The 24860-nt window shown below is 37.5% G+C and overlaps 1 protein-coding gene across 4 annotated transcripts in view; it reads right to left on the minus strand.

Moving 5' to 3' along the window:
• Window positions 1-24860, minus strand: part of LOC120527349 (pikachurin) — a 272936-nt gene that overhangs the window by 24552 nt on the left and 223524 nt on the right. For 2 of the 4 annotated variants that reach the window (XM_039750650.1, XM_039750648.1), the window contains 7 exons: window positions 21854-22097; window positions 13357-13468; window positions 11359-11475; window positions 7680-7860; window positions 6623-6646; window positions 3568-3646; window positions 3350-3493 (listed from right to left, as the gene is read on the minus strand). In XM_039750650.1, coding sequence (XP_039606584.1) covers window positions 3350-3493; window positions 3568-3646; window positions 6623-6646; window positions 7680-7860; window positions 11359-11475; window positions 13357-13468; window positions 21854-22097 — 901 coding nt within the window. The remainder of the gene's footprint in view (window positions 1-3349; window positions 3494-3567; window positions 3647-6622; window positions 6647-7679; window positions 7861-11358; window positions 11476-13356; window positions 13469-21853; window positions 22098-24860) is intronic. The other 2 variants (XM_039750651.1, XM_039750649.1) reach the window with 1 other exon arrangement.

The raw sequence follows: 24860 nt of genomic DNA on the forward strand, positions 1-24860 counted from the left end.
GTTTTGGGTCATTGTCCTGTTGCAGCACCCAAGATCGCTTCAGCTTGAGTTGACAAACAGATGGCGGACATTCTCCTTCAGGATTTTTTGGTAGACAGTAGAATTCATGGTTCCATCTATCACAGCAAGCCTTCCAGGTCCTGAATCAGCAAAACAACCCCAGACCATCACACTACCACCACCATATTTTACTGTTGGTATGATGTTCTTTTCTGAAATGCTGTGTTCCTTTTATGCCAGATGTAACAGGACATTTGCCTTCCAAAAAGTTCAACTTTTGTCTCATCAGTCCACAAGGTATTTTCCCAAAAGTCTTGGCAATCATTGAGATGTTTCTTAGCAAAATTGAGACGAGCCCTAATGTTCTTTTTCCTTAACAGTGGTTTGCGTCTTGGAAATCTGCCATGCAGGCCGTTTTTGCCCAGTCTCTTTCTTATGGTGGAGTCGTGAACACTGACCTTAATTGAGGCAAGTGAGGCCTGCAGTTCTTTAGACGTTGTCCTGGGGTCTTTGTGACCTCTCGGATGAGTCGTCTCTGCGCTCTTGGGGTAATTTTGGTCGGCCGGCCACTCCTGGGAAGGTTCACCACTGTTCCATGTTTTTGCCATTTGTGGATAATGGCTCTCACTGTGGTTCGCTGGAGTCCCAAAGCTTTAGAAATGGCTTTATAACCTTTACCAGACTGATAGATCTCATTTACTTCTGTTCTCATTTGTTCCTGAATTTCTTTGGATCTTGGCATGATGTCTAGCTTTTGAGGTGCTTTTGGTCTACTTCTCTGTGTCAGGCAGCTCCTATTTAAGTGATTTCTTGATTGAAACAGGTGTGGCAGTAATCAGGCCTGGGGGTGGCTACGGAAATTGAATTCAGGTGTGATACACCACCGTTAGGTTATTTTTTAACAAGGGGGCAATTACTTTTTCACAAAGGGCCATGTAGGTTTGGATTTTTTTTCTCCCTAAATAATAAAAACCATCATTTAAAAACTGCATTTTGTGTTTACTTGTGTTATATTTGACTAATGGTTAAATGTGTTTGATGATCAGAAACATTTTGTGTGACAAACCTGCAAAAGAATAAGAAATCAGGAAGGGGGCAAATAGTTTTTCACACCACTGTACATCTACTGTCAATCACATTGGCTCAATTAACACAACATGCACTTTTTGGGATTCGAAAGTATTTACAATTAATTTATTTACAGAATCCTCTTGAAGTCAAACACTATATTCTTAGTTGGTTAAACTAGTCTTCCCACCAATATCCCAAAATATATATATATTAAGCCTGTGTCACATTACACAACTTCTAGATGGAGGAGAAGTCAAACTTGATAACTGCAATTGCAGATGTCATCCCTAGGGTATGTTCATTTGTGTAACTAGAAATCACTGAGGAATTGTAAGACTAGGTGATGTCTTTCCATCACAGTTTTACATTTCCAAAGTATCATGAGCTCTTCAGTTTTTTGACAGCCCATAATAAGTTGTGTGACAAAGTAAGTATAGTTCGCATGGGAAGGGTTTATAGGTACAGTGAATTTAGCTGCAAACTCACCCATTTTTTCTTTCTTTTTTCTATTCTATCATGGTGCAAAAAACATGAGACATCACATGAACCTCTCCTATGTTTGTGTGGTCCAATGCACCTGCTTTCCTTATTCCTCATTGCCTCATTATATGCATAGTACTTCAGGGTGGGTGCTTATTGGTTGTCAGCTTTAATTCACACAGAGACCAACTCTGCAACTTGAGACATTTTGATTTTGACTGGTTGGACTGAGTCACTGGGTATATCACACTACATGGATGGCAGTCATGACAGCGTGACATAAGTGCTCCCAACTTGCTAAGAATATGTAAAATGTCTATGACTAAAAAAGTCATCTAATGTGACATGGCCTTTACTCTGACAGGAGGTGTGGGTACGAGTACTGTGATCATCTGGCATCTTATCCGGTGTCTTTCCAGCTTTATTCCTAATGTTGTGGGGTTTACCCATCATCCAGGAATGGGTCAGTTAAGCTCATAAAATGGACAGATAACCTGGAATGTGTCTTCATTTCACAGGCTTTCAAGTAACTGTAGCATTTTTACAAATGAAACAAACATATATTTGTATATTAACAAATGAAATGAAGTTAACCAAACAAAACATGAAATACGGGTCTTGGGTTCATACCGTCTGCAATGAAATAAAAGTCAAAGCAAATTTAAAAATCACCACATTTTTTTACTTGCTATTTCCATATTGTCTGAACTTTTTTCTGATTTGGGTTTGTAGAATTACATCTTAAAATAAAGAATTAGAATTAATAACAAAATGTATAAAAGCCATTGTCTTAAATGTTTTGAATATCCAAAAGGTTGTATTCAAGAAAATAAAGTAAATTTAACAAAACAAAATGGCTGTGAAAATGTGACAAAGAGTATATATTGTCTAGAGTTTCTCTATACCATTAACTTAAAAATGGTGAGTCCCATCACATGCTAGCAGAACTCCTCACATTTACTAATATTAGATGACTTATTTTATACGAGAAATAATTTGAAAATGATCTGAGCAACACTTTAAGACATGGGTAAACACAAGTATTGGTCATCAGTGCTTTTCTAAATATTCAAATTAAACTTGAAGGAGGTCATGTCTTACATTTAATACAAGCTGATTATATTGTATTCCAAAGCAGTACCTTTATCACTCTTCCTTACACAGTTCCATGATATAATCATACTATTCAACTCCAAAACAGGAATATGACACAGAATGAAAAATCTATTAAAGCTACAGTATGTCACGTTACGTGACTTTTGCAGTAACTTTCTGTTGCAGCCTTCATTTGCTTAATCTAATTGGATTGAATGCCATCAGTGGTGCACTCGCATGGAGATGGTTGTCTAATGGGACGTACCCAGCGACTCACTGCAACAAAATCAAACAGGTTTGACTTTGTCTTTAGTTGAAGATGTTGACATGAGTGTTGTCAACCAATGAATGCTTAGTCAGAAGCACAGAAAGTAGTGACGGGAATAAGGAAGAATGAAATTTTGGTCTTCATAAACAGAAGGGATGCTCATCTGTCTGATGTCTCATGTTTTACATACCATGATAATATTAAAAAAAAAAAAGAGAGAGAGACTACAAGCTGAATTTACCATACCTGTTAACCCTTTGTACAGTACTGGCTCTGTCAGGGTGCTTTTGGCTGTCACAAAATTTTCATTCGTGTAAATTTACATGATCCGGTGACAAGATCATCAACTGTAGTCAGCATTTCTGACAATCTCAATGACTACAAGTTGCGTAATGTGACATCAGCTTAACTTGGCCTGGATTCAGTGAAACTCACCTGAAAACCAAGATTCCTTCTTGAATACCCAGTGAGATGAAGTCACTATTAGGCCTCATTGGATTATCTCCTCTCCATAAAAGCAGTCCATCCTTTGCTGTGGTCTTAAATCTCATAAATAGATTGGACCGAGACCCTGAAACTCTGCACAAGCAAAACACAGTGAATAGAAACATCTTTCAATCACATAAAATAAGATGCTTTTTTCAGTTATTTACCTTTTCAGGATGTCCCTGTTGTCATATGTAAGGTAACTTCGGCCAATAAATTGAGGTATTTCAATTGCCTCTGTTATTGCTGGGAGGAAATATATAAACAAATTGATACACGTATAAAGTAAGACATGCAGTTTGTTAAATTTCCACTAGGTGTCAGTGAAGCACCAGTTATTGACTTTATCATTTGAAAATGTAATAATAATGAAGCTGGAATGTTCTGATTTTGATTACATCCAAATCTACCAAAACAGATTGTAGTCTTCTTTGACTGTGTATTGTATGGCTGGCCAGTCAAGGCCCTAGAGGCCAACACGGGTTGGAGGTCTTCATTCCATTCAGTGTTTTCAGTTGCGGTCAGTCAGCGCTGTTAACTGCACATTTAATTAGTTGGTTTGCTTTAGTTTGGGTGCTACAGTTAGGTTAAGTAGTATTTCAATATTATAATTTATTATAATCTAAAAACAATTAATTGAATAAAAGTGAAAAAGCATGGTATAATAACTTTTATTGTCTGGCGGTTTACATTAAAATTTGTGGTTTTCAAGCTCAGTCCTGCAGTATCACTGTAACTTCAGGTTTTTATTCCAACCAGTTTCACAAGTCAAGGAGTTGCTCTTATGTCGGATTGATATAATAGTTTAATTGGCTGGTCTTTTTTTATTCTCTGATTTTATACTATAAATGTGGCTTTGTGTGATATGTATTAAGAAGAAACTCAAAAATGGGTCATTTTTGTCAAAGCCTTAAAAGCTTAACTTTCTCGTGTTATACTCTTTTTTTTATTCATTCTTTTGTGGACATTTCTTCCTGAATGTCCATTTTCCCTTAATTCTCTTGTATCCAAATATTGACAATTAATGATGAGCAGCACAGATACAAATAATGTTGGATGATATAGGTGAGTATTGAAGATTAATTGTGCCGAAATTAAATGCAGTCCAATGTGTTAACTACATTGCAATGTAATACACATGTGTTGGTTTTTATTAAATTCTGGCACAGTTTTATCAAGTCATAATTAAAAACACATCAACCAAATGATCGATTGCTTTTATTAATCAATCACCTTACTTTTTCATGCTCTGCACCAAAATAACGTTTGCCATACTTTTGCACATGAAGAAGAAGGTTGTAGATGATAAGAAAATATATGAGCTAATGGCACAAATTTCATTTTTAAAACAAAACTTATTTTGTTAATGTGACTGCAAAGTTTCACTACAAATCCAAATTCAAGTGAATTGCTTCACTCATTTGCGGTGGGCTGGCACTCTTCCGGAGTTTGTTTCCTGCCTTGCGCCCTGTGTTGGCTGGGATTGGCTCCAGCAGACCCCCGTGACCCTGTAGTTCGGGACCCTGTAGTTAGGATATAGCGGGTTGGATGATGGATGGATACTTCACTCATCACTATTTAAGTTTTTATCCTTTTAGGATCCATCCAGAAATTACAAAAAGGGTTGGTTACGTTTTTATTTGAATGTAGCAAGTATTTTGTGTTAATGTGAATTAGTTTTCTGCTTTTGAAGATTTTGCTGTTTTTTTTTAATGTATTGGTTATTTTAGAGATCTTTATTGTCACATACACTTCAAGAGTATGGTAAAATTCTTGTGCCACAGTTGCTTCAATACTTGAATTATTAAATTAAATGTAAGTTTAATAAATTATTGAAGTTTGTTCTTACTAATTAGCACAAGTAGCTGATATAGTGTCATTTAGACCTGTATGTTCCCTAATTGTCAGTGTTTGCATACAGTTAGGAAACCAAGATCTACAGCAAAGGACACTTGTAGAAGAAAGTTAAATATTTAAAGTTAGGGCAAACAATTCAAATCATTGAATTAGTTTTAAATTTAAATACCATACTAGCTTATTTTTCTAATTTTAAAATAAGAGAAGAATAAAGACCAGTTAGTTGAACAATTACATCAATTAGAAGCAAGAGATGCTTAATGATCTATGAAACTGATGGGCACGAAGACCTGCAGCCACAATGGTGCCCCAGGACTGAACTTAAGAACCCTGAATTAAGGGTGTACTGACACTGGCAATTCATTCTGTGCCTGAGCATGTTTCTCATGTAACTCCACAAAGTCTAGTTCATTTGATTGGTGTGATTGCTCAATGCCAGGCCAACTGTACTGTGCCCTGGCCCACTTTGAAGAGGTGGGCCAGAGCACAGTTCAGCAGCATTCAGGAACAGTGTGATCGCTAAACGTGCCCGAGTACGGAAAATAGACATGACGTCAAAAACGCGACAAGTCAGAAAGTGCAATTCTTATTTCATTCAATATCTTTTGAGTTAAACGCAGGCTTTTATGCTCACTTTAAACATGAATGTGAATTATAGTTGGCAAGAAAAGCTGCAAATTCCTCCATTGTTATCATTTGTCACTGTAAAACTCTTCTCGTATATGAGTCATGATTAACAGAAAAATGCTGCGCTGCACTTACAATAAATCTGTAAGAGGGTAGAGCGTTATCCCACCCTACATGACTTCAAAGCAACCACAAAATAAGTAAAATCATTTTGACATGCATGTTGTCACTTCGTGTTTGGATATTGTTTTGGCTTTACACAACATTGCATTGTCATGACGAAAGGGTACCTGGGCCGGCCAGCGAGGGATTAGGGAGGGGGGGACGATCGCGCTTGGGCACGATATGGAACAAATGTGCCAAGTGTGAGTACCCCTGTTTATTGAGAACAGGGCACTGTACGTCAATATGCAAAATGAATAAAAATGAATTGGTGTGCATGCCTCTGAGCAGGGCATTACAGTGCTTAAAGAAAATAAGTCAAAGTGCATTGAAGACATTTAAGGCCAAAGCCCAGAAGCCCTGATTCACAACAGCAGTCTGAATTTTAAACAACATGACAAGTTATGTAGTTGAAGCAGAAACTTTGACAACTTTTAAAAAGTACTTGAGTGACAAATTAGGACCACTTAGCTCTTAGTTAACGATATAAGCTTGGACTAATTGGTCTTCTCTCATTTTTGAAACCTCTTAAATATGCTGATAGTTAAATAGAAATTCAGACATCAAAAGACTTACTATTGAGGCAGTAATTCCCACATTCTCCATAAAGGCAGCAAAAAAAAAAAAAGAAAATGGATATAAAGAAAAACAATTTTGAGCATTATTTGGTCTTAAAAATATGTATGTATGTTTGTTCATTTATTAATTTTCTCACTGGTTTCTCCGGCTTAGGGCTAATACTGAGATGATGCTAATGACAAACTGGGAGCTAGTTCTGAATAGAGTGTTGGTGTGCCATGGAGCACACTCATGTTCACGCACAAACTTATACTCATTCACACCAGGCCATTTAGAAGTCAACAATGAGTCTGAAGGGCACATCTAATTTATTATAAAAAAAAGGAATATTACTATGCAGACATTTAATACTCAATAACTGAATGCATTGTTGAAATATTATTAATTACCTAATTGGAGTCAAGTACAAGCACATCATGTGCTGCCTTACCTCCATTCAGCTTTTAAATGAATCACTAAAGAGACTTATCAGTGTGATGGCTACAGTCATGCTGGCCGTCCTGTTTGATTTCTAAAAGCCTATTTTGGAAAAGTTTATTTAAATTACAGAGCCACTGCATTTTGGAATTATCTACCATGTAAAGAATGTCTGAGAATTTCAAAAGAGAATGATTATACATTGTTCTGACAATGTCCCTTCACACTATTGTGCAAAAACAAGGCTCAGCAAATGGAGTAGTGGCTCTCTGGCTCAAGGATCTGTGCTGGTAACTGGAAGGTTGCCAGTTTGATTCCTGGCAGCACCAGAAGTAATTCTACTCCACTGAGCCCTTGAGTAAGACCCTTAAACTGTAATGGTTCCAGGGGGGCTGTACAAATAGCTCACCCTGTGCTCTGATCCCAGGCTTGTCTCTAGATAGAAAGATGGGAAAAGTGAAAAATGACAAATTCCTAATGTAAGAAATTGTATGTGGCAAATAAAATGAATTATTATTATTATTATTATAAACTGCTCGCATTCCTCATGGAACAAACACATGGGAATTATCCTTTGAATCTGGAATATGAATGAAGAATATTTACAGGAGATTATATGTGATGTTTGATGAGATACCTCTCTTGCAGTGCTCGCCATGGAAGCCCAGTGGGCAGTCACACTCAAAGCTGTCTCTCTTGGCTCTACAGTTTCCTTTGTTGGCACAGGGGTTACTCACACATGGATGAGCTGCATTCTCCACGTTGACCCCAGAGGTAAAGCTGTGGTCTAATGGGATTGTCCGATCATTTAGGACCATCTGAAAGAAAGACATCACTTCTTAAATAAATCTGTCACTGAGCTAACACTGGCAAAGTGAAAACTAGGCAATGTCTTTCTTGATAAACAACAGCAATTATCTGAAAGTAAAAATGATCTCAATCCACACTAGCATTTACACAGTGTTGACAAAACTATTTCTTTACACACTAAACCAACATCAAAAATGCATATGACATAGACATCCACTTTCATTGGGCATGCATGCATCAATAGAAAAACCCTTGAAGGGATGTTAACACCTCTGGCCACATTAATTAATTGCAAAAAACTGTAGAGCATGGAAAATTATTTGCCTTTTCTACATATATGCAGCATTGAAACTGCACTACTGTACTACATACTGGTAAAGCACCATAACAATGCTGTAAGAAGCAACTCTTCTATGTCCACTATGTTGGAATTTGGTTTCCTCAAGGGTGTCAAATCAGGGAATGAGATGTTGTAATGAGCAGGATCCAATCAGGAAAGGACCAGATTATAAGCATAAACCAATCAGTTTGCAATTAAAAGTGTGCGTTTACAAAAAAAGTTTTTACAATGCTTAGGCTGTGTTTTCAGAAGTCTCCATTTTTAGGGTTAAAATGGATGAAAGTTGAAAATGGAGACTAATACCTGTGTTCTTAGATAAAAATGTAGTAATGTGGATGGGGCCTAAGTCGGAGAACAGAAAACACTGAAGCCTGTTAAAATCGGTAACTTTTTGATTTTCAGTATGAAAGGCAGAAATTCAGTATTCCACATTGCACAGTGAATGCATTTTGAAAGTTGCTCATTTAAGTATTAACAGACAAGTATTTTAATAAAATTAAAATCATTACTTGCCTTGGAGTGCGCTAGTACTCCCGCCAGTGGAATCTCCTGCCTGGCCCATGGATGGCTAAGACATTTATATGGTATCCTGTATCACTGCTGATTCTAAACCCCATGACCCCTACCACAGCAAACAGGAATTACAAAGGAATAAATGAAAAACCTGCAGTGGGCTGGCGACCTGCCCGGGATTTGTTCCTACCTTGCGCGCCGTGCTGGCTGGGATTGGCTCCAGCAGACCCCCGTGACCCTGTGTTAGGGTTGGATAATGACTGACTGACTAAATGAAAAAACTTACTTTAAAGCTACAGTAAGTGATTATCTTTTTATCCAGTAATTTACTAAAACTTCTTAATCCAATTTTAGGCTTTTGGGGGCATGGCAGAGGAAGAGGAGGAGGAAATCATAATAATAAAGAGATTAAACTGTTTGCATTTTAATTAAATTGTCTTTTAATTTGGAGGTAAAAGTTTATTATTTACGCACTTGAGGTGCGTAATCTCATCACATCACCTCGCTTTAGGATGGTAATGCACATTGACAACTGCTCAGTCTGTTGATTCTTCTGTAATAAGCTCATTGTAACTTCAGATAGAGGAAGGTTCTTACACCACATTCAGGGTGTGTTTTTTTTTGTGCTTTTCTTTTGACTTTGGAACACAATTTCATGTGGCAAATGTATATACGGTATACCATGGTTGTAAAAAAGTAATTTTGACCTGAAAAAATGCAAAATTTATTCTTTAATCCCCAAAAGAGGTGTATTTATTTAACAGTGAAGGATCATACTCTGAAAAGCAGCAGTTTTGCGTTGTTTTGACCACAGGGAATGACTTATAGAACAGCAGACACCAGCTGGCACCTAGGCCGGCTTTTCTTGCCCCTGATCCTCTTCTTCTGTCACAGTCAGCCTCTTGCAATCGACTGAAAATCACTTATCTGCTGTAAAGGCTTTTATTTATCCTATGCTCCGAGATTCTCCACCTGTATTGTTGAACAATCTTAGGCTTGTAAGGTGTGTTGTGAATAATCTTGGGAATTATGGAACGCATCGCTTTATGTACCTGAGTGACAGGCTGCTGTCAATCATGCACTTAGTTCAAATGGTTCAATTGAAAACAAGCCTGTGGATGCACAATGTTGCAATTTGCCTAAGTCAGTGTAAGGATGCGACTCACTAATTTAAGTATGTAGCAGTGCTACCTGATTAACGTCATCATAAGTGTATTTTGTGCTGAGTCACGTCTTTCGTAACGTTGTCCTGTTTACATGGTCTGTGTGTCTATGTAAATATGCTCCCCTGAGAAGCAAAGGGGGAAGGATAACATCGTGGAACTGTGCTCCCTCATGATAATTTGTCCTGTCATTTCCATCACCTGCATCCAGGACATTCACTATTTAAACAGGAGGTCAAAAAGAAGAAAAAAAAACAAAAGAAATCCTGTTCTGCTATGCCACAAATTAATTGCATAGCCAGGAGAAAGTTGTGATCCAGATCATTACACATTTTTCTACTTGCCACTTTCAACGCCTAACAACTTTACCTTTGCAATACAAAACCCTGAGGTTCAGTTCTACGCCAATGTACCAAGGATAAGCATGGTAAGACTGTTTCTTGTTGTTTAGGGAGAGGAGCAAGCCATCATTTTCATCTGCCTATAATTGCCGAAGGACACTTTTTCCAGCTAAACATGGTTCACAAACGTTATTCATTTCCAGTTTAATCTTCTGGATTTTTATGTTCGTTTCGTGTTTTCTGTGTGTCTCATTGATTTCATGTTTAGTGTGGGGTCAAGGGAGGGTTCGTGTTGTATATTAACTTTTGGGGTTGAGTATTATGTTGGGGTGTGATATATCTATATATATATATACATACATTGTTTGGAGTTTGTTTCATTTCATTTTTTATTAATATATACTAACTTTATTATTTTACATATTGTTTATTTTTTGGCATATCTTTGATCGCCGATTAGAGAAGTTTATTTGGAAGAAGTACAGCTTGTCAGATCTAACATCCTCAGCTTGCCAGGCCACAGGTCTTGGTGGTGTAGCTGCCGGTTAGGGAGAGTGACTTTGTCGTTACAAGTGTGTTTGTTAAACACATCCTGCATTCCAAGCCCATTTGCATGTACTGTGATGTCAAAGTTGTGCACCAACAATTTTCACCTTGACATTATTATACAGATTCTGCAAAAGTGTACTCAGTTTGTCATGTTCTGCTTTAGTAATAGTTTTTAGATCAGATTTTTAAATTCCCTGCTTTTGACAAAAGGCATTTTTGTTTTTTTTTTTCATTTCAGTGTTCTGGTATTGTCATACAATACACAACACAATGACACATTTTGCTTTGGCAGTGTTTTGTATCACAAAATTCAATACATTGTCTCATGCCTAGCATTCATATACTGTATAACAGGCCTAGGTCACTAAATATTTCATAAATGGCCAACAGCCACCAATGTAATGTTAGTTTTCTGTGGTTTTCCTATATGGAAATCATGTAAAGATCACTGATAATATTACTACAATTTACAAATTTTCCCACAGATAATCTCATTTCAAGGATTCAGAGTGCTAGGATCTATTAGTTTGACAGATATTGGCTCAGAGGTTTGGACTTGCATATCAGACAAACACAAATTCAGCTTTATATATTAGATACCTTTTGAATGGTTCCACTGAAAGGCCGTAAGACTCCTGAATTCTTTTTTACCACATCATAATCTGGGAAACCACCAATGAAAAGGTGATTGTTACACTTGATCTGAGTGAACGCTCCCTATAGATTGAAGAAAAAAAAAACAAAACAGTTACAAACAGCCATTGTAACCAGATATACTGCAGATTGAAAATCTAATCAGCTTTAAGAATAGAAATTTATTTAAAAAGAAAGATTTAATTGTGCTATTGTCATATGTCATACAGTTCAACTTTTGCAAAATATATAGTTTGTGTACTGTAGATGTTCCCAGTGGAAAAGCTATAATATGTTCATTCAGTAATGGCACATTCGGTCCTTTCCTTTCTTTCTTTGACATTGATCTTTCTGTTAAAGGATCACTGGGAGCCAAAGCTCTATTCCAGATGGACTGAGTGCGTGTAAGAACCCACCCTGGATGGGACACCAGTCCATCAGAAAAAACTCATACACATTGAGAAGTTACACCTAGCACACAAAGCTCTGTTCAAAAAATCTTAGGAACTTTAGATGTTTAACTCTAGATGAATAGAGCAAATTTCTAACGTCTTCCAAAGAATGTACAGAGAAAATAAAAGAATTAACAGGTAAAGTAACAAACCACCTTTCACATGAAAAAACCTGATTAACTTCTTAGGTATGCAGACCAGTGCATGATTCAAGAAAGACAATGACATAATGAGTTGTTTGACAGAAAAGGATGCAGAAGGAATCAGCCTTGGCAAAGGATAACAAAACTAAAAGGTGAGGGTGTGGCAGTTGTTTTGGTTTAACCCTCAAATCTTACCCCATGGCAAGAAGAAGCATAGCAACAAAGCATAATGTGGTAGCCCTGCATCAGCAATGTCTACCTCAAGTACAAATATCATGATTGATGTGAGTTTCAAGATGTGCTGAAAAAGAGCAAGGTAACAAGCAAGAATGAGGACCAGAAACTGAATGAAGCAGATGAAGGATACACCAAACTGATGTCCTCCCTTCAAAATTTGAATAGGCCTAGAATTTCTATTAGCTCTAAATATAGAAGAACCATAGTAGACTTCACTACAGTGGTCTATTTATAATAGTTGCTAGAAAAAAGTGATTCCTCTGAAGTGGAAACAAAGCCAAGAGACTCACTTATGCACAAAAACAGAATGACTAGGTTACTGAACAATGACAGCAGGTTCACTGGACTGAAGATATTTTTAGCTCAAACAGTAGGTAGTTTGTCTGTGGGAAAGTTAGAGAGCACTATATGGATGAGTGTTTGCAGCCAATAATAAAGCATTGTAGAGGTAACCTTGTCAATTCTGAGCTGCTATTCTACAAAATGAATTGGTGATCTGGTCATAATGAAGAAGTATGTGCAGTTTCTCATCCATCAGTACCATCAGAGAGGCATCTGATTGATCCCAACTGTATTCTTTAGCAGGATGTCCTCATGCACATGACCAAGGTCATAAAGAACTATTTTTAGCAAAAAGTAGAATAAGGAGTTCTGCAACTGATTGTATGGCTGTCACAGAACTCTGATCTCAACATCATCAAGGCTGTATGAGATCAACTAAATTGAAAAAAAGAAAGTGAGATGATACCCAAAATCTATAGAGGAACCTTGACAACTATAGTTATAAAACCCCACAGAAACCCAATTAATGCAAGTGGTGACACATCAAATATTAATTTGATTACATTATTAGAGCTTACTGCTCTTTATGGTATTTTTTTATATTCAGAAATTTTTCAATTCATTATTTTATGAAGAATCTTTGCTTTCAAATGTTTTGTCATTTGCCTAGGATTTTTAACAGTACTATAAGAGGAAAGCAAAACGTTTATAGATAAAGAGTGGGCCAGGAATGAAGCCAAAGTCATTGGGTATGTAAGACAAAACTATCCATCACTGAGATATTGTACCATATTTTATTTAAAAAAAGAAATGCAAATTAGTATTTTTATGAAATAGGCCATGATGTGTACCTCTGCCATTCCTTCCACTGGCTTCTGATTATCCACTTGCAAGATACCGTTCTTGGCTGTACGAGACACACGCATCTCATGCCACTTATTTAGGCTAATGGGCTCTTCAGACCTGTTAAATAGGACACAAAAAATTAAAAAGTACTATACCAAGGCTATAAGAAATGATCCTGCTGTTACAAGCCTATAAATGAATAAAATGAGAATAAAAAAGAAAGAATTTAATCAATCAACTAGACGCTTCACCATCCTAGCCACAGGGGATGCACAAACCAGTGTGTTTCTTCGTGCCGGTCCCAAGCCCGGATAAATGGGGAGGGTTACTTCAGGAAGGGCATCCGGTGTAAAATTTTGCCAAAACAATATGCGGACAACAATACAAATTTCCATACCAGTTCGGTCGAGCCCCGGGTTAACAACCACAGCCACCAGTACTGTTAACCAACTGGGTGCTGGCGGAAATTGGGCTACTGTTGGCTGAAGAAGAAGAAGGGGGAGATGTGTCCGGAGGCAGGAGGAGAGGAGGAAAGTAAAGAAAGTGGAACTGAGGGTAAGAACTTTGAATGTTAGCAGAATGATTGGAAAGGGGAGAGAGTTAGCAGATATGATGGAGAGAAGTAAGGTTGATATATTGTGTGTGCGAAACTAAATGGAAGGGGAGTAAGGCCAGGTGGATCGGAGGTGGATTCAAATTGTTCTATCATGTTGTGGATGGGAGGAGAAATGGGGTAGGAGTTATTCTGAAGGAGCAGTATGTCAAGAATGTTTTTGAGGTGAAAAGAGTATCAGACAAAGTAATGATTATGAAGCTGGCAATTGGAGGTGTGATGATGAACGTTGTTAGTGCATATGCCCCACAAGTTGGGTGAGCAATGGATGAGAAAGAAGTTTTTGGAGTGAGTTGGATGAAGTGATGAACAGTGTTCCCAAGAGACCGAAAGTGGTGATCGGAGCAGATTTCAATGGGCATGTTGGTGAAGGGAACAGTGGAGACGAGGAGGTGGTGGCTAGGTATGGTGTCAAGGAGAGGAATGAAGAAGGGCAGAGGATAGTGGATTTTACCAAAAGGATGGACATGGCTGTGGTGAATACATATTTTAAGAAGAGGGAGGAACATAGGGTTACGTACAAGAGTGGAGGAAGATGCACACTGGTGGAATAAATCCTATCTAGAAGAGTTGATCTGAAGGAGATTGAAGACTGCAAAGTGGTGGCAGGGGAAAGTGTAGTTAAGCAGCATAGGATGGCGGTCTGTAGGATGACATTGGAGATCAAAAAGAGGAAGAGAGTGAGGGCAGAGCCACGGATCAAATGGTGGAAGACTGCAAGTTTGAGTTTATGGAGGAGGTGAGACAGGCACTGGGTGACAGTGAAGAGTTACCAGACAGCTGGGAAACTACAGCAGATGTAGTATGGGTGACAGCAAGAAAGGTGCTTGGCGTGACATCTGGAAAGAGGAAGGAGGAAAAGGAAATCTGGTGGTGGAATGAGGAAATAGAGGAGAGTATACAGAGGAAGAAGATGGCAAAGAAGAAGTGGGATAGTCGGAGAGATGCAGAAAGTAGACAAGATTACAAGGAGATAAGGCGCAAGGTGACGAGATAGATGGCAAAGGCTAAAGAAAAGGCGTATAATGAGTTGTATGAGAGTATGGACATTAAGGAGGGAGAAGAGGACCTGTACCAATTGGCTAGACAGAGGGACCAAGCTGGGAAAGATATGCAGCAGGTTAGGGTGATAAAGGATAAAGATGGAAACGCACTGGTCCAGAAGACTATGGAAGCATGGAGGTGTTAAAGGAGAGATGGCAGTAGAGTTTTTAACCAGATTGTTTAATGGAATCTGAAGTGTGACAGTGGTGAGGTCTGCAGTAGGAGCGACGGATGCATTCAACGTGAAGGTGGGATTACATCAGTGATCAGTTCTGAGCCCTTTCTTATTTGCAATGGTGATGGACAGGTTGACAGACGAGATTAGACAGGAGTCCTTGTGGACTATGATGTTTGCTGATTACATTATGATCTGTAGCGATAGTAGGGAGCAGGTTGAAGAGACCCTGGAGAGGTGGCGATATGCTCTAGAGAGGAGAGGAATGAAGGTCAGTAGGAGCAAGACAGAATACATGTGTGTAAATGAGAAGGGGGTCAATGGAATGGTGAGGATGCAAGGAGTAGAGCTGGCGAAGGTGGATGAGTTTAAATACTTTGGATCAACAGTACAGAGTAATGAGGAGTGTGTAAGAGAGGTGAAAAAGAGAGTGTAGGCAGAGTGGAATGGGTGGAGAAGAGAATGGGTCAGGAGTGATTTGTGACTGACGGGTGTCAGCAAGAGTGAAAGGAAAGGTCTACAGGACAGCAGTGAGACCAGCTATGTTATATGGGTTGGAGATGGTGGCACTGACCAGAAAGCAGAAGACAGAGCTGGAGGTAGCAGAGATTTGGAGGTGCTAAGATTTGCACTGGGTGTGACAAGGATGGATAGGATTAGAAATGAGTACATTAGAGGGTCAGCTCAAGTTTGATGGTTGCAGACAAAGTCAGAGAGATGAGATTGCGTTGGTTTGGACATGTGCAGAGGAGAGATGCTGGGTATATTGGGAGAAGGACGCTAAGGATAGAGCTGCCAGGAAAAAGAAGGCGGCCTAAGCCAGCGGTTCTCAAACTTTCGTATTTCGCGCCCCCTTTTCTACCTGGAATAATTCTGCGCCCTCTGCATAATATAAGATAGATGAGAATAACCCATGATACAACTAACAAAGGTATGATACTCATGCGGTGTCGCAGTATCCTATCATTTTTACTTCCATAAGATTTGCATGTGTTCGACTAACTTCGATGAAATATTTGCAATTTATTTTTTTAAAGTGCTTTAATAACTGTTAAAATGCCTTGTGTGGTTTTTGGTAGTAATTCTAATCCCAAAAACAAAGAATAAATTATTCTTATTAAATTATTTTTTTATGTAAAGAAACGATTAAATATGTTTTAATCTTTAAAATCTCATAAACGAGGACACAGATGAAGTCAATCTGCGTTAGACAAACGTATTTTCGTCCGACAAATATTATACCACTGTTAGTTGTATCATGAAAATAACCCAATACGCAGTAAATTGTTTAGCTCAACTTGGCAATATTGGCTACACTGCCAATGTGGTCCAGTCATGCCATATTATCACCTGATCTACTGTTACCCGAATGTTCGCGACAGATACTGATACGTCTCGAACTTTATGGATTGAAAATGCTATATGCTTGCAAATTTAAATTTGAAATAAAAACATAAAAAAATGTATTTTGATGTCTTGTTCATTTATTCAACGCCCCCCTTGTACAGCTTCAGCACCCCCACTGGGGGCGCACACCACAGCTTGAGAACCGCCGGCCTAAGCGAAGGTTTATGGATGTGGTAAGAGAGGACATGCAGGTGATGGGTGTAACAGAACAAGATGCAGAGGACAGAAACATATGGAAGAAGATGATCCGCTGTGGCAACCCCTAACGGGAGCAGCTGAAAGAAGAAGAAGAACTAGATGCCTTACCAAGCAGCAATGTGGATTCCTGACTTCGTGTAGACTCTGCTTGCATCTGTGTTAATGGTGATGTACTCAAAAGAGTCTGGAACACAATGCTGTGATCTGCAAATGAGGTGCAACCCACTGGAATGGGCTACTGCAGTCTCCTATGAGAATTTGTTCTTGTTTTTTTTATAGTCTTTTTCTAGTTTTAGCCTGCTCATTTTTGTTCCTATTTTTCCTTTCCTTGTATATTACTCTCCTTTTATCTTTGTGGCCACCTACACACTTAAAAACAATGATTCTTTAATGGCATTTTATTGTTCTTTACTGGGTTGTATGGTTCCTAGTTGAACTACTGCTTGACGTAGTACCATTTCATTCTGGGAAGTGTTTCTTTGCTTATGAAGTTAGTTCTCTGTGATTTGAAAAACTTCCTAATATGTAAGAAAAACAAACTGAAATCTTTAATGTATAATAGAGTACCTAGCAGGAGACAAAGAGATTAAGAAAATTTGGACTTGGCCTGTGTTACTGTATGCAACAAGAGTCGTTTTAAAAACATGAACCATTGGTATTTCACAAATCTGTTACCTTCTCTTCGTGATTATTTTCTGTATGGTGCCTGGTATGGATCTAAATACATAAAAGGTTCTTTCTGGAACCTTGATGTGGATGTGTCTTTTGGGAACGGCATCACTATGGCACCTTTATTTCTAAGAGTGTAGTTTTTATTCCCTTCTTTAAACAGTATTGTTTCTAATAATCAGCTGACATCTTGTTGTTTGCAAAAGCCTCAGTTTGCTGCTATATGATGTTATGTTGGTATTGTCACACTACAGTTATTTAGAAGAAAGTTAAGCACATTCCTCTAGAATTGGAATTGCAGCGGAGATCTTGAGCTTACACACTTGATTCAATGGTGTAAATCTACTACTTTGGGCTAAGAGACATTCAGAGCAAAAAAATAAAGAGATCAATTAAGAGAAGACTGGCTTCCAGTGGTAATGATACTTGATGATTTTAAAACATTGCTAGAATACCCACACCCAGCCAATAACCTCGGTGAATAAATTAAAGGACACTGTAAGTGTTTTTTCTTTTCCTCTGACTTCAAGATGATTTTGGTACTTTATTTTGAACTGGACAGGTTTCTTTCATTCTTCTTCTTCTTTTCATCACTCACCAATCATGGTGTACTGTATATGCTCTAAACTTATTTACTGATTATTTCACTTAGTTTCTATCTATCTATCTATCTATCTATCTATCTATCTATCTATCTATCTATCTATCTATAATTATAATGTTAAATGTAATAGAATTCCGCCTCAGGTTTTGGAGAAGAGAGTATAGTCGTATAAAAATGTCCTATTTATATTAGGCGAATGATCATAAAGATATTAAATCAATAGATAATTTGATGAGGCTAAAAAAAAGAGAGATAATGATCTCATTTTATTGTGAAACTAATTTCCCAAGGTAGAAGAATTAATAAGATGAAACTATAAAGGAGACATCCAAGGAATGCCTGTAAATCAATGCCTTTCAGACATTTGTCTGAAGTTTCACAAAAAGGTGCCTACCAGTGAAGCTGAAAATAAATTATTAAAGATGTCCAATTCCAGAACAAAATGCAACAGAGCTACAAATCAAATTGAACTTTGATTTGTGTTTGTATGCTCCAAGACTGCCAGACTTTAGAGAAGGGAAACATTGACACTAGACATAAAGTTCCTTTCAGCAGGAGCTCTGATATCCATCATTAATAATTTTAAAATTACTTATTTTTCTGATAAAAGACAAAGGTTATAGTAGCACAGTGGTTAGTTCTGCTGCTCCACAGACCAAGGTTCCATTTAGTGCCCAGTCATTATCTACTGTTTTTACAGGCTCCCCCAGTATCTTTGTGGGTTTCCTTCCACATTCCAAAGATGTGCTGATTAGTTGAATTGTAACTATAAACTGGCCTGCTAGGGTTAGGGTTAGTGTGCAGTGAAAAATACTGGCCTTCCATCTAACATTGGTTTCATCCCTTTATTTGATGCTTCCAGGATATAATCTAATTCTCTTTAAACTTGTAATGGAATAAATGAGTCTGGGAAATCAAAGAAAGACATTTTAGCCCCTCGGTTGAAAACAAAACTGGTGACGAAGGCAGGCTTGATTGTAGGCATGGAGCTGGACAGTGTGACATCCGTGGCAGAGCGACGGGCACTGAGCAGGCTCCTGTCAATCATGGAGAATCCACTGAACAATATCATCTACGGACAGAGGAGCAGCTTCAGCGACAGACTGCTGTCAAAGTCCTGCTCCACTGACAGACTGAGGAGATCGTTCCTCCCCCACACTATGCGACTCTTCAGTTCCACCCGGTGGGGTAAACATTAATATTATACAAAATTATTGTCTGTCTGTTATACCTTCATTGTTATCACTCTTTAATTTAATATTGTTCTTTATCAGTATGCTGCTGTTGGATTATGTGAATTTCCCCTTGAGATTAATAAAGTATCTATCTATCTATCTATCTATCTATCTATCTAAAACCGCAAATGCTGTTAAAATTCACAAATTCTTGACTGAAAAGATGTTGGAGTCTGCTTTAGAAATGGGTACGTCTGCAGCCATTTTCCTGCACAGTATGTTGAGCAAAACAAGGACACTTGCTCTTTGGTCACTTGCTCAAGTTAAGAAAAAAATACTCTTGGTTGCCTCTCATATTTGTTTGCATTTTATTTTGTATTTTTAGTTTTTCTCCAATCCTTTTTTGTCCTGTTTATGTTTTATTTTGAGTTTTCCCTTAATCTCAATTGTGTTACTAAGTTAACACAGAGGACCATATAAGACTTCTTCTTACCACAATATGAGCAGGCTTTAGCTGCTTTGTGTCTGCCCTCTATTATGCTTTATTTCTTCTAGAATCCTAAAAGATTTTTCTTTGGTCTTATTTCTTTCTAAACTCTTTTTGGGAGTTTTTGTTATTTAAAATAACTTTTGTGTATTAGTACATTTTGGGGTTTTTTTGGATATAGAATTTTGAGTTTGGAATTTGTATGTTTCAGTTTGGATTTAAACACTTTATATCATCCTGTGTAATCTTTCATCCACAATTCCAACCCTGGCTCAGGTTCAAATTCCTGTTTTATGTGTAATTTGCCCATTTTTTATTCTTTTGTTTACATTAATATTGCTTGTGTTTATTTGCATTATTTTTTATATTGTCTGTGTATCTAAACTTTGTTTATGTGCCTTGTGTTTTATGGGTGAAATGCAAGGATTTCCCATCGTACATGGCGGTTCAGTTGAATGTGCTCGGGATATTATACTGAGTTGTTGTGTTTTTACAGTGCTTATTGGGATTTATTTGATTTCTGACCTTTTTGGATTCTTGTATTGGACTTTGTTTGCATTGGATTGCCTTATTGTTTTAAGCAAATCTATTTTGCCTTTTGAACTCTAAAGAACTCCCTTGTTGTTTAAGAGTATTTTTGTGACAATTCTTTTATTTGATAAAAATTCTGTGTCTGCCCTTATATCTAGCTGGGATATAATGATATACCCCCCTTCAGTGGGCATTTTGGTAAATTAGGGGACCCATTACTGCTTTGAACTCCACGATTATAACATTCTGATGCTGTTTATTATTTTATTTTATGTTTTATTGTTTAACTTACTTTCTTTAATTCATTAGTAAATCTAGGGCTTAATTGAGATTTTGTAAATGCTGAGGTTTTGGCCTTCCTATATAAGAAAATCAAAATCTTGCTAAACCTTGTATCCTGCCAACTTATTTCATTGTCTCTGATCTCTGGTACTTTTTACACATATGCCTACCATGTACAAGTCATTTTAGGCTGTGACCCTTCCTCTCTATCTCACACTCAGAAATGTACTCCTTTTTGGTTTTATTGCTTGAAGTACTGACAACTTACAATAATTCAAAAGACTGCTACTAGAGTCTTCCCTCAGGCAGTGCATACCTGTCATGGCACCTCTCAGCTGTCAGAACGGCATAACTTCAATGCCCAGCATAAAATAAAACTTTAAAGTCCACAATTAGATTATAAAATTGCTCAATTGTTATTATATTTCAAAAAGTACCTCAGTATGTTACATTGCCATACTTAAATCACGATCTGACGAAACTGACCATATTAGTAGGGCAGTATAAGGAAAAATAAGCAAAAAGTTATAACTCACCAGCATATGCAGCACTAAAACTGTTGTAATTAAACCCTTTTCTTTATTCGTAAAACAGTCCTTTAGTACTTTTCTGGTGTTGGTTGGAGGAAGAGACTATAATCGCAATGTGCAGGTTCAGAAAGTGGATCGATGGCCTGAACTTTAAAAGATTCAGCAAATAGGTACCAAAAATATCCAGATTTGAGTTTCACATGAACTATATGAACAACTTTACAAAATGTTATTTCTGCATACATTGGATCATCACAATTCTATAGAATGTTAATTAAGGAAAATAGAAATAGGCTGTTTATATAGGAAAGTGATAGGAATGGGATACATTTGTAATGGAATAACCAAATGCTTAGCACTTCTTTAGAAAGTATAGTTGCCTAAAATGAAGAAACACACACTGACTTTGATTGGGCTGCACTAACCATTTTTATTGTTTTGTGGATTAGTGGCTGTCCTTAAACATTGATCCTTAATCTCTAAAGATCTGAAGTTCATTTTAGCAGCACTTTATTGTTTTAATTGAATTGCATATTTTTATATTATCATGTTCCTTTAACCTGCCAACATCACAAAGACCAATGTCTTTTCATATTAAAAATATTAACTTTTAAGTGCTTCAAAATGACCAACTGTTCTTTATATCCATTTTCACAGCCAGAAACTAAATTAGCTGCATTCATAAGAACCCAAGAATGCTCTGAGACAGGATACTTTGCATCAGAGAAAAACCAAAATAAATCTTGTAGAACCAGAGGAATTTACCCATGAACATCCAGATAGTTACCTGAGAACAGCCGTGCCTGAGCCACAGTCAAAGCGGAACTCCACATAGCCATCTATCATATTAATGGAAATAAAATCTTTGCTTGCGGTATCAAAACTGTATAGAATGACTCCATTCTGTGTGGCTGGCTGAAAGGTGACTTCAAACTCCATAAAGGAAAGGAAGCTCTGGGCTTCTGAAGGCCAAGGAGTGCTGATGTAAGACAACAAGCTTTCATTGAACTGTGGTAGCACCAACTTGAACTCTGAAGAAAAACGTAAAGATATATTTACATAGACATATTGATATGAAGGTCCATCACCAGATAATATGACAACTACCTGAATAAAAATGTGAAGAAAGAAAAAAAAAGAAGGCAATGTATTTAAATAATGCTATTCAAGACACTCGAAGCTCATTATACAGGAGGTGCACTTCACCTCCCATCACCTTAGTGATGCGACAGCAGACATTTTGCACCAGTATGCACACCACACAATAGTTGTTAGATGGTAAAGAGATGAGAGAGACAGTTAGCCAATTAGAGATGTTGGATGATTAAAAGGCCAAAATGACCAGGCCGTGATGGGCAATTTAGTAAGGAAAGCGGGAAACGCCTTACTCTTTACAAAAGATACCCAGGTTTTTTTCTACGTCCACAGAAAGGTAGGACTTCGGTTTAATGTCTCATCCAAAGGATGGTGCCATTTTTGTAGCACAGTGTCCCCGTTACTGTGCTGGGGCATTGGGATCCACACACAGACAACAAGCTTGTATAAATGGAGAGCACTGAGGTACAGAACTTGGACCTTTGTTTTATTCTCATTTTTTGTAAGGAGATTGTGTGTTCTCCCTGTTTTCATCTAACCTTCTAGAGTGAACCATTTTTTTCATGTAATATGCTGCTGAATTGCCAAAAAATGCTTGCTAAACTGGACTACACTCCAGGGGCCTCATGTATAAATTGTGCACATGCACAAAAATGGTGCATACACCCATTTCCAAGCTCAAATCGAGATGTATAAAAACTAAACTTGGTATAATGCTACTCACATTTTCACGGCAGCCTCAGACCATGTGTACATATATTTCTCCATTTGTAAATGAGCAGCACGCAGTATCAAAGCAGTGCTAGTGTTTCTGTGTGGTTTCCCTTTCTTTTTTAGATTTGCATCTATGATGCGGGCTTTATCAAATACACTGAAATTGGAGTTTGTATGTTTTCGTGGGGGTGGGGGTTTCCTCCACGTGCTTCGGTTTCCTTCCAAAGGCATGCAGGTTAGGGGATTTGGTGATGCTAAATTGACGCAAATAGTGTATGTGTGTGCTCGTATTCACCCTGCGATGAGCCGGTGGCCCGTCCTAGTATTATGCCTGCCTTGTCCTCGATGCTTAGTTGGAATGGAGCGATCTGGATGGATGGATGGATGTATGGAATAATTAAACCTGCATAATGCCCACTGCACCACAATGCCCCCCACATGTTTAATATATGCTTTAATGCATTTCATCATGAAAATGACATCAAGTATACATCTTAGTATTCTAAAATGTTTAGAGAGCTGTAATATCATGAATATAGTGTATTCTGTGTGGTGATCACTGCCTGCACGCTCCATTTGTCATAAGATAAAGCCAGTTTAAGAAGCATGTAGCAATTAATGAATGGGTCAGGGAACACTTAGAATACAAGACATTTAACATGCTACTTTAGTTAGGATGGGGTTTGAGAAACTCTAGTAAATTAAATAAAATTAGATTTTAAGATGAAGTTTACAACATTCTACTTTGTAAACAAAAGAAAACTACGAGATTAAAATGTAAATTTTGAGATTAAAGTCGAAACTTAGTCTTTAATCATGATATAAATGACAAGATAAAAATTGAAATTTCATGATTAAAATCGACATTTCAACTTTAATCTCAACATAGACCTTTTTTTCCACTGTCCCCAATTTGTTTTCTTCTCAGTGGCCCTATTACACTTCCGTATGTCAATCAGATGGTGGGGCACACCTCGCCTTTCATGTTGACATTGATATCTGACCACTTCTTTTTTATTTCAGGCACTGTGCAACTTTCTGAACTTGAACTATTGAGTGCCTCCACCACGCTGTGCCACTCCATCAATTTCTTTTTACTGCTTATACCACTACTTAGGCCACCAAATAGTATGTTTTTCCTTGCCTCCATTTCACTGAGCAGGACTTCCATTTCGCATTCACTGAAAATCTTTTTTACACATGCTTTTGACTTTTCCTTTTAACACTGAATGGAAGGGGCTATTTATATTGATTTGCATATTCAAATAAGTGAAATTCTGAGAGGAGTCAGGGTGGGGCGGTAAAATTAATGTGCATTAAAATTCATGTTGATTGGGGTTTATAAAGGGAAAGTGCATAGAACTTTGCATACGCAGTTTTATGCATCTGGATTTTTTGTGTGCATGCAACATTTCTAGTTTTTTCTGTACGCCATGTTTTATGTGAATTCTACACAAGGCATTATACAGCAGTCAATTTTACGAAAATTATGAATGGATATTCACAGTTGTGCACAAATATCATGATTTTTAAAATGATACGTTTTTACTTAAAAATGAGTTTGTACTTTTCAAAATCAATGTCTTTTAGGGAATTAATTCACATACTATACTTTAGTGCTAGAAGTAGGAAAAGAAAGCTTTTGATCCTAGACCAATAGTACTGTATATTTCTTAGAAAGTGAACTGATTTTATTTGTTTTAGTAGATTTTCCCTTTTAAATGACCCATTTTACTGTGAAATGTATGACTGGAATTCAAACTTCCTATGAATTGGCTGTGTTTATAACCCCTGTTCACTGTACTGAGGTCGTATGGACTCAATCCTATGAGCCAATGCTCTTTCATAAATATCAGGTTCTTTTTCAGGAAAGAAATACAATGAAATACCTGGACAAACTGCAATGAAATATATATACTTTACATCTATTTAGCAATCATATTTTTAACTTGTTGGTAGAACAAGACAGATCCCTGCAGACCGGG

The sequence above is a fragment of the Polypterus senegalus genome, chromosome 4 (assembly GCF_016835505.1).
Source record: "Polypterus senegalus isolate Bchr_013 chromosome 4, ASM1683550v1, whole genome shotgun sequence".
Lineage (NCBI taxonomy): Eukaryota > Metazoa > Chordata > Cladistia > Polypteriformes > Polypteridae > Polypterus > Polypterus senegalus.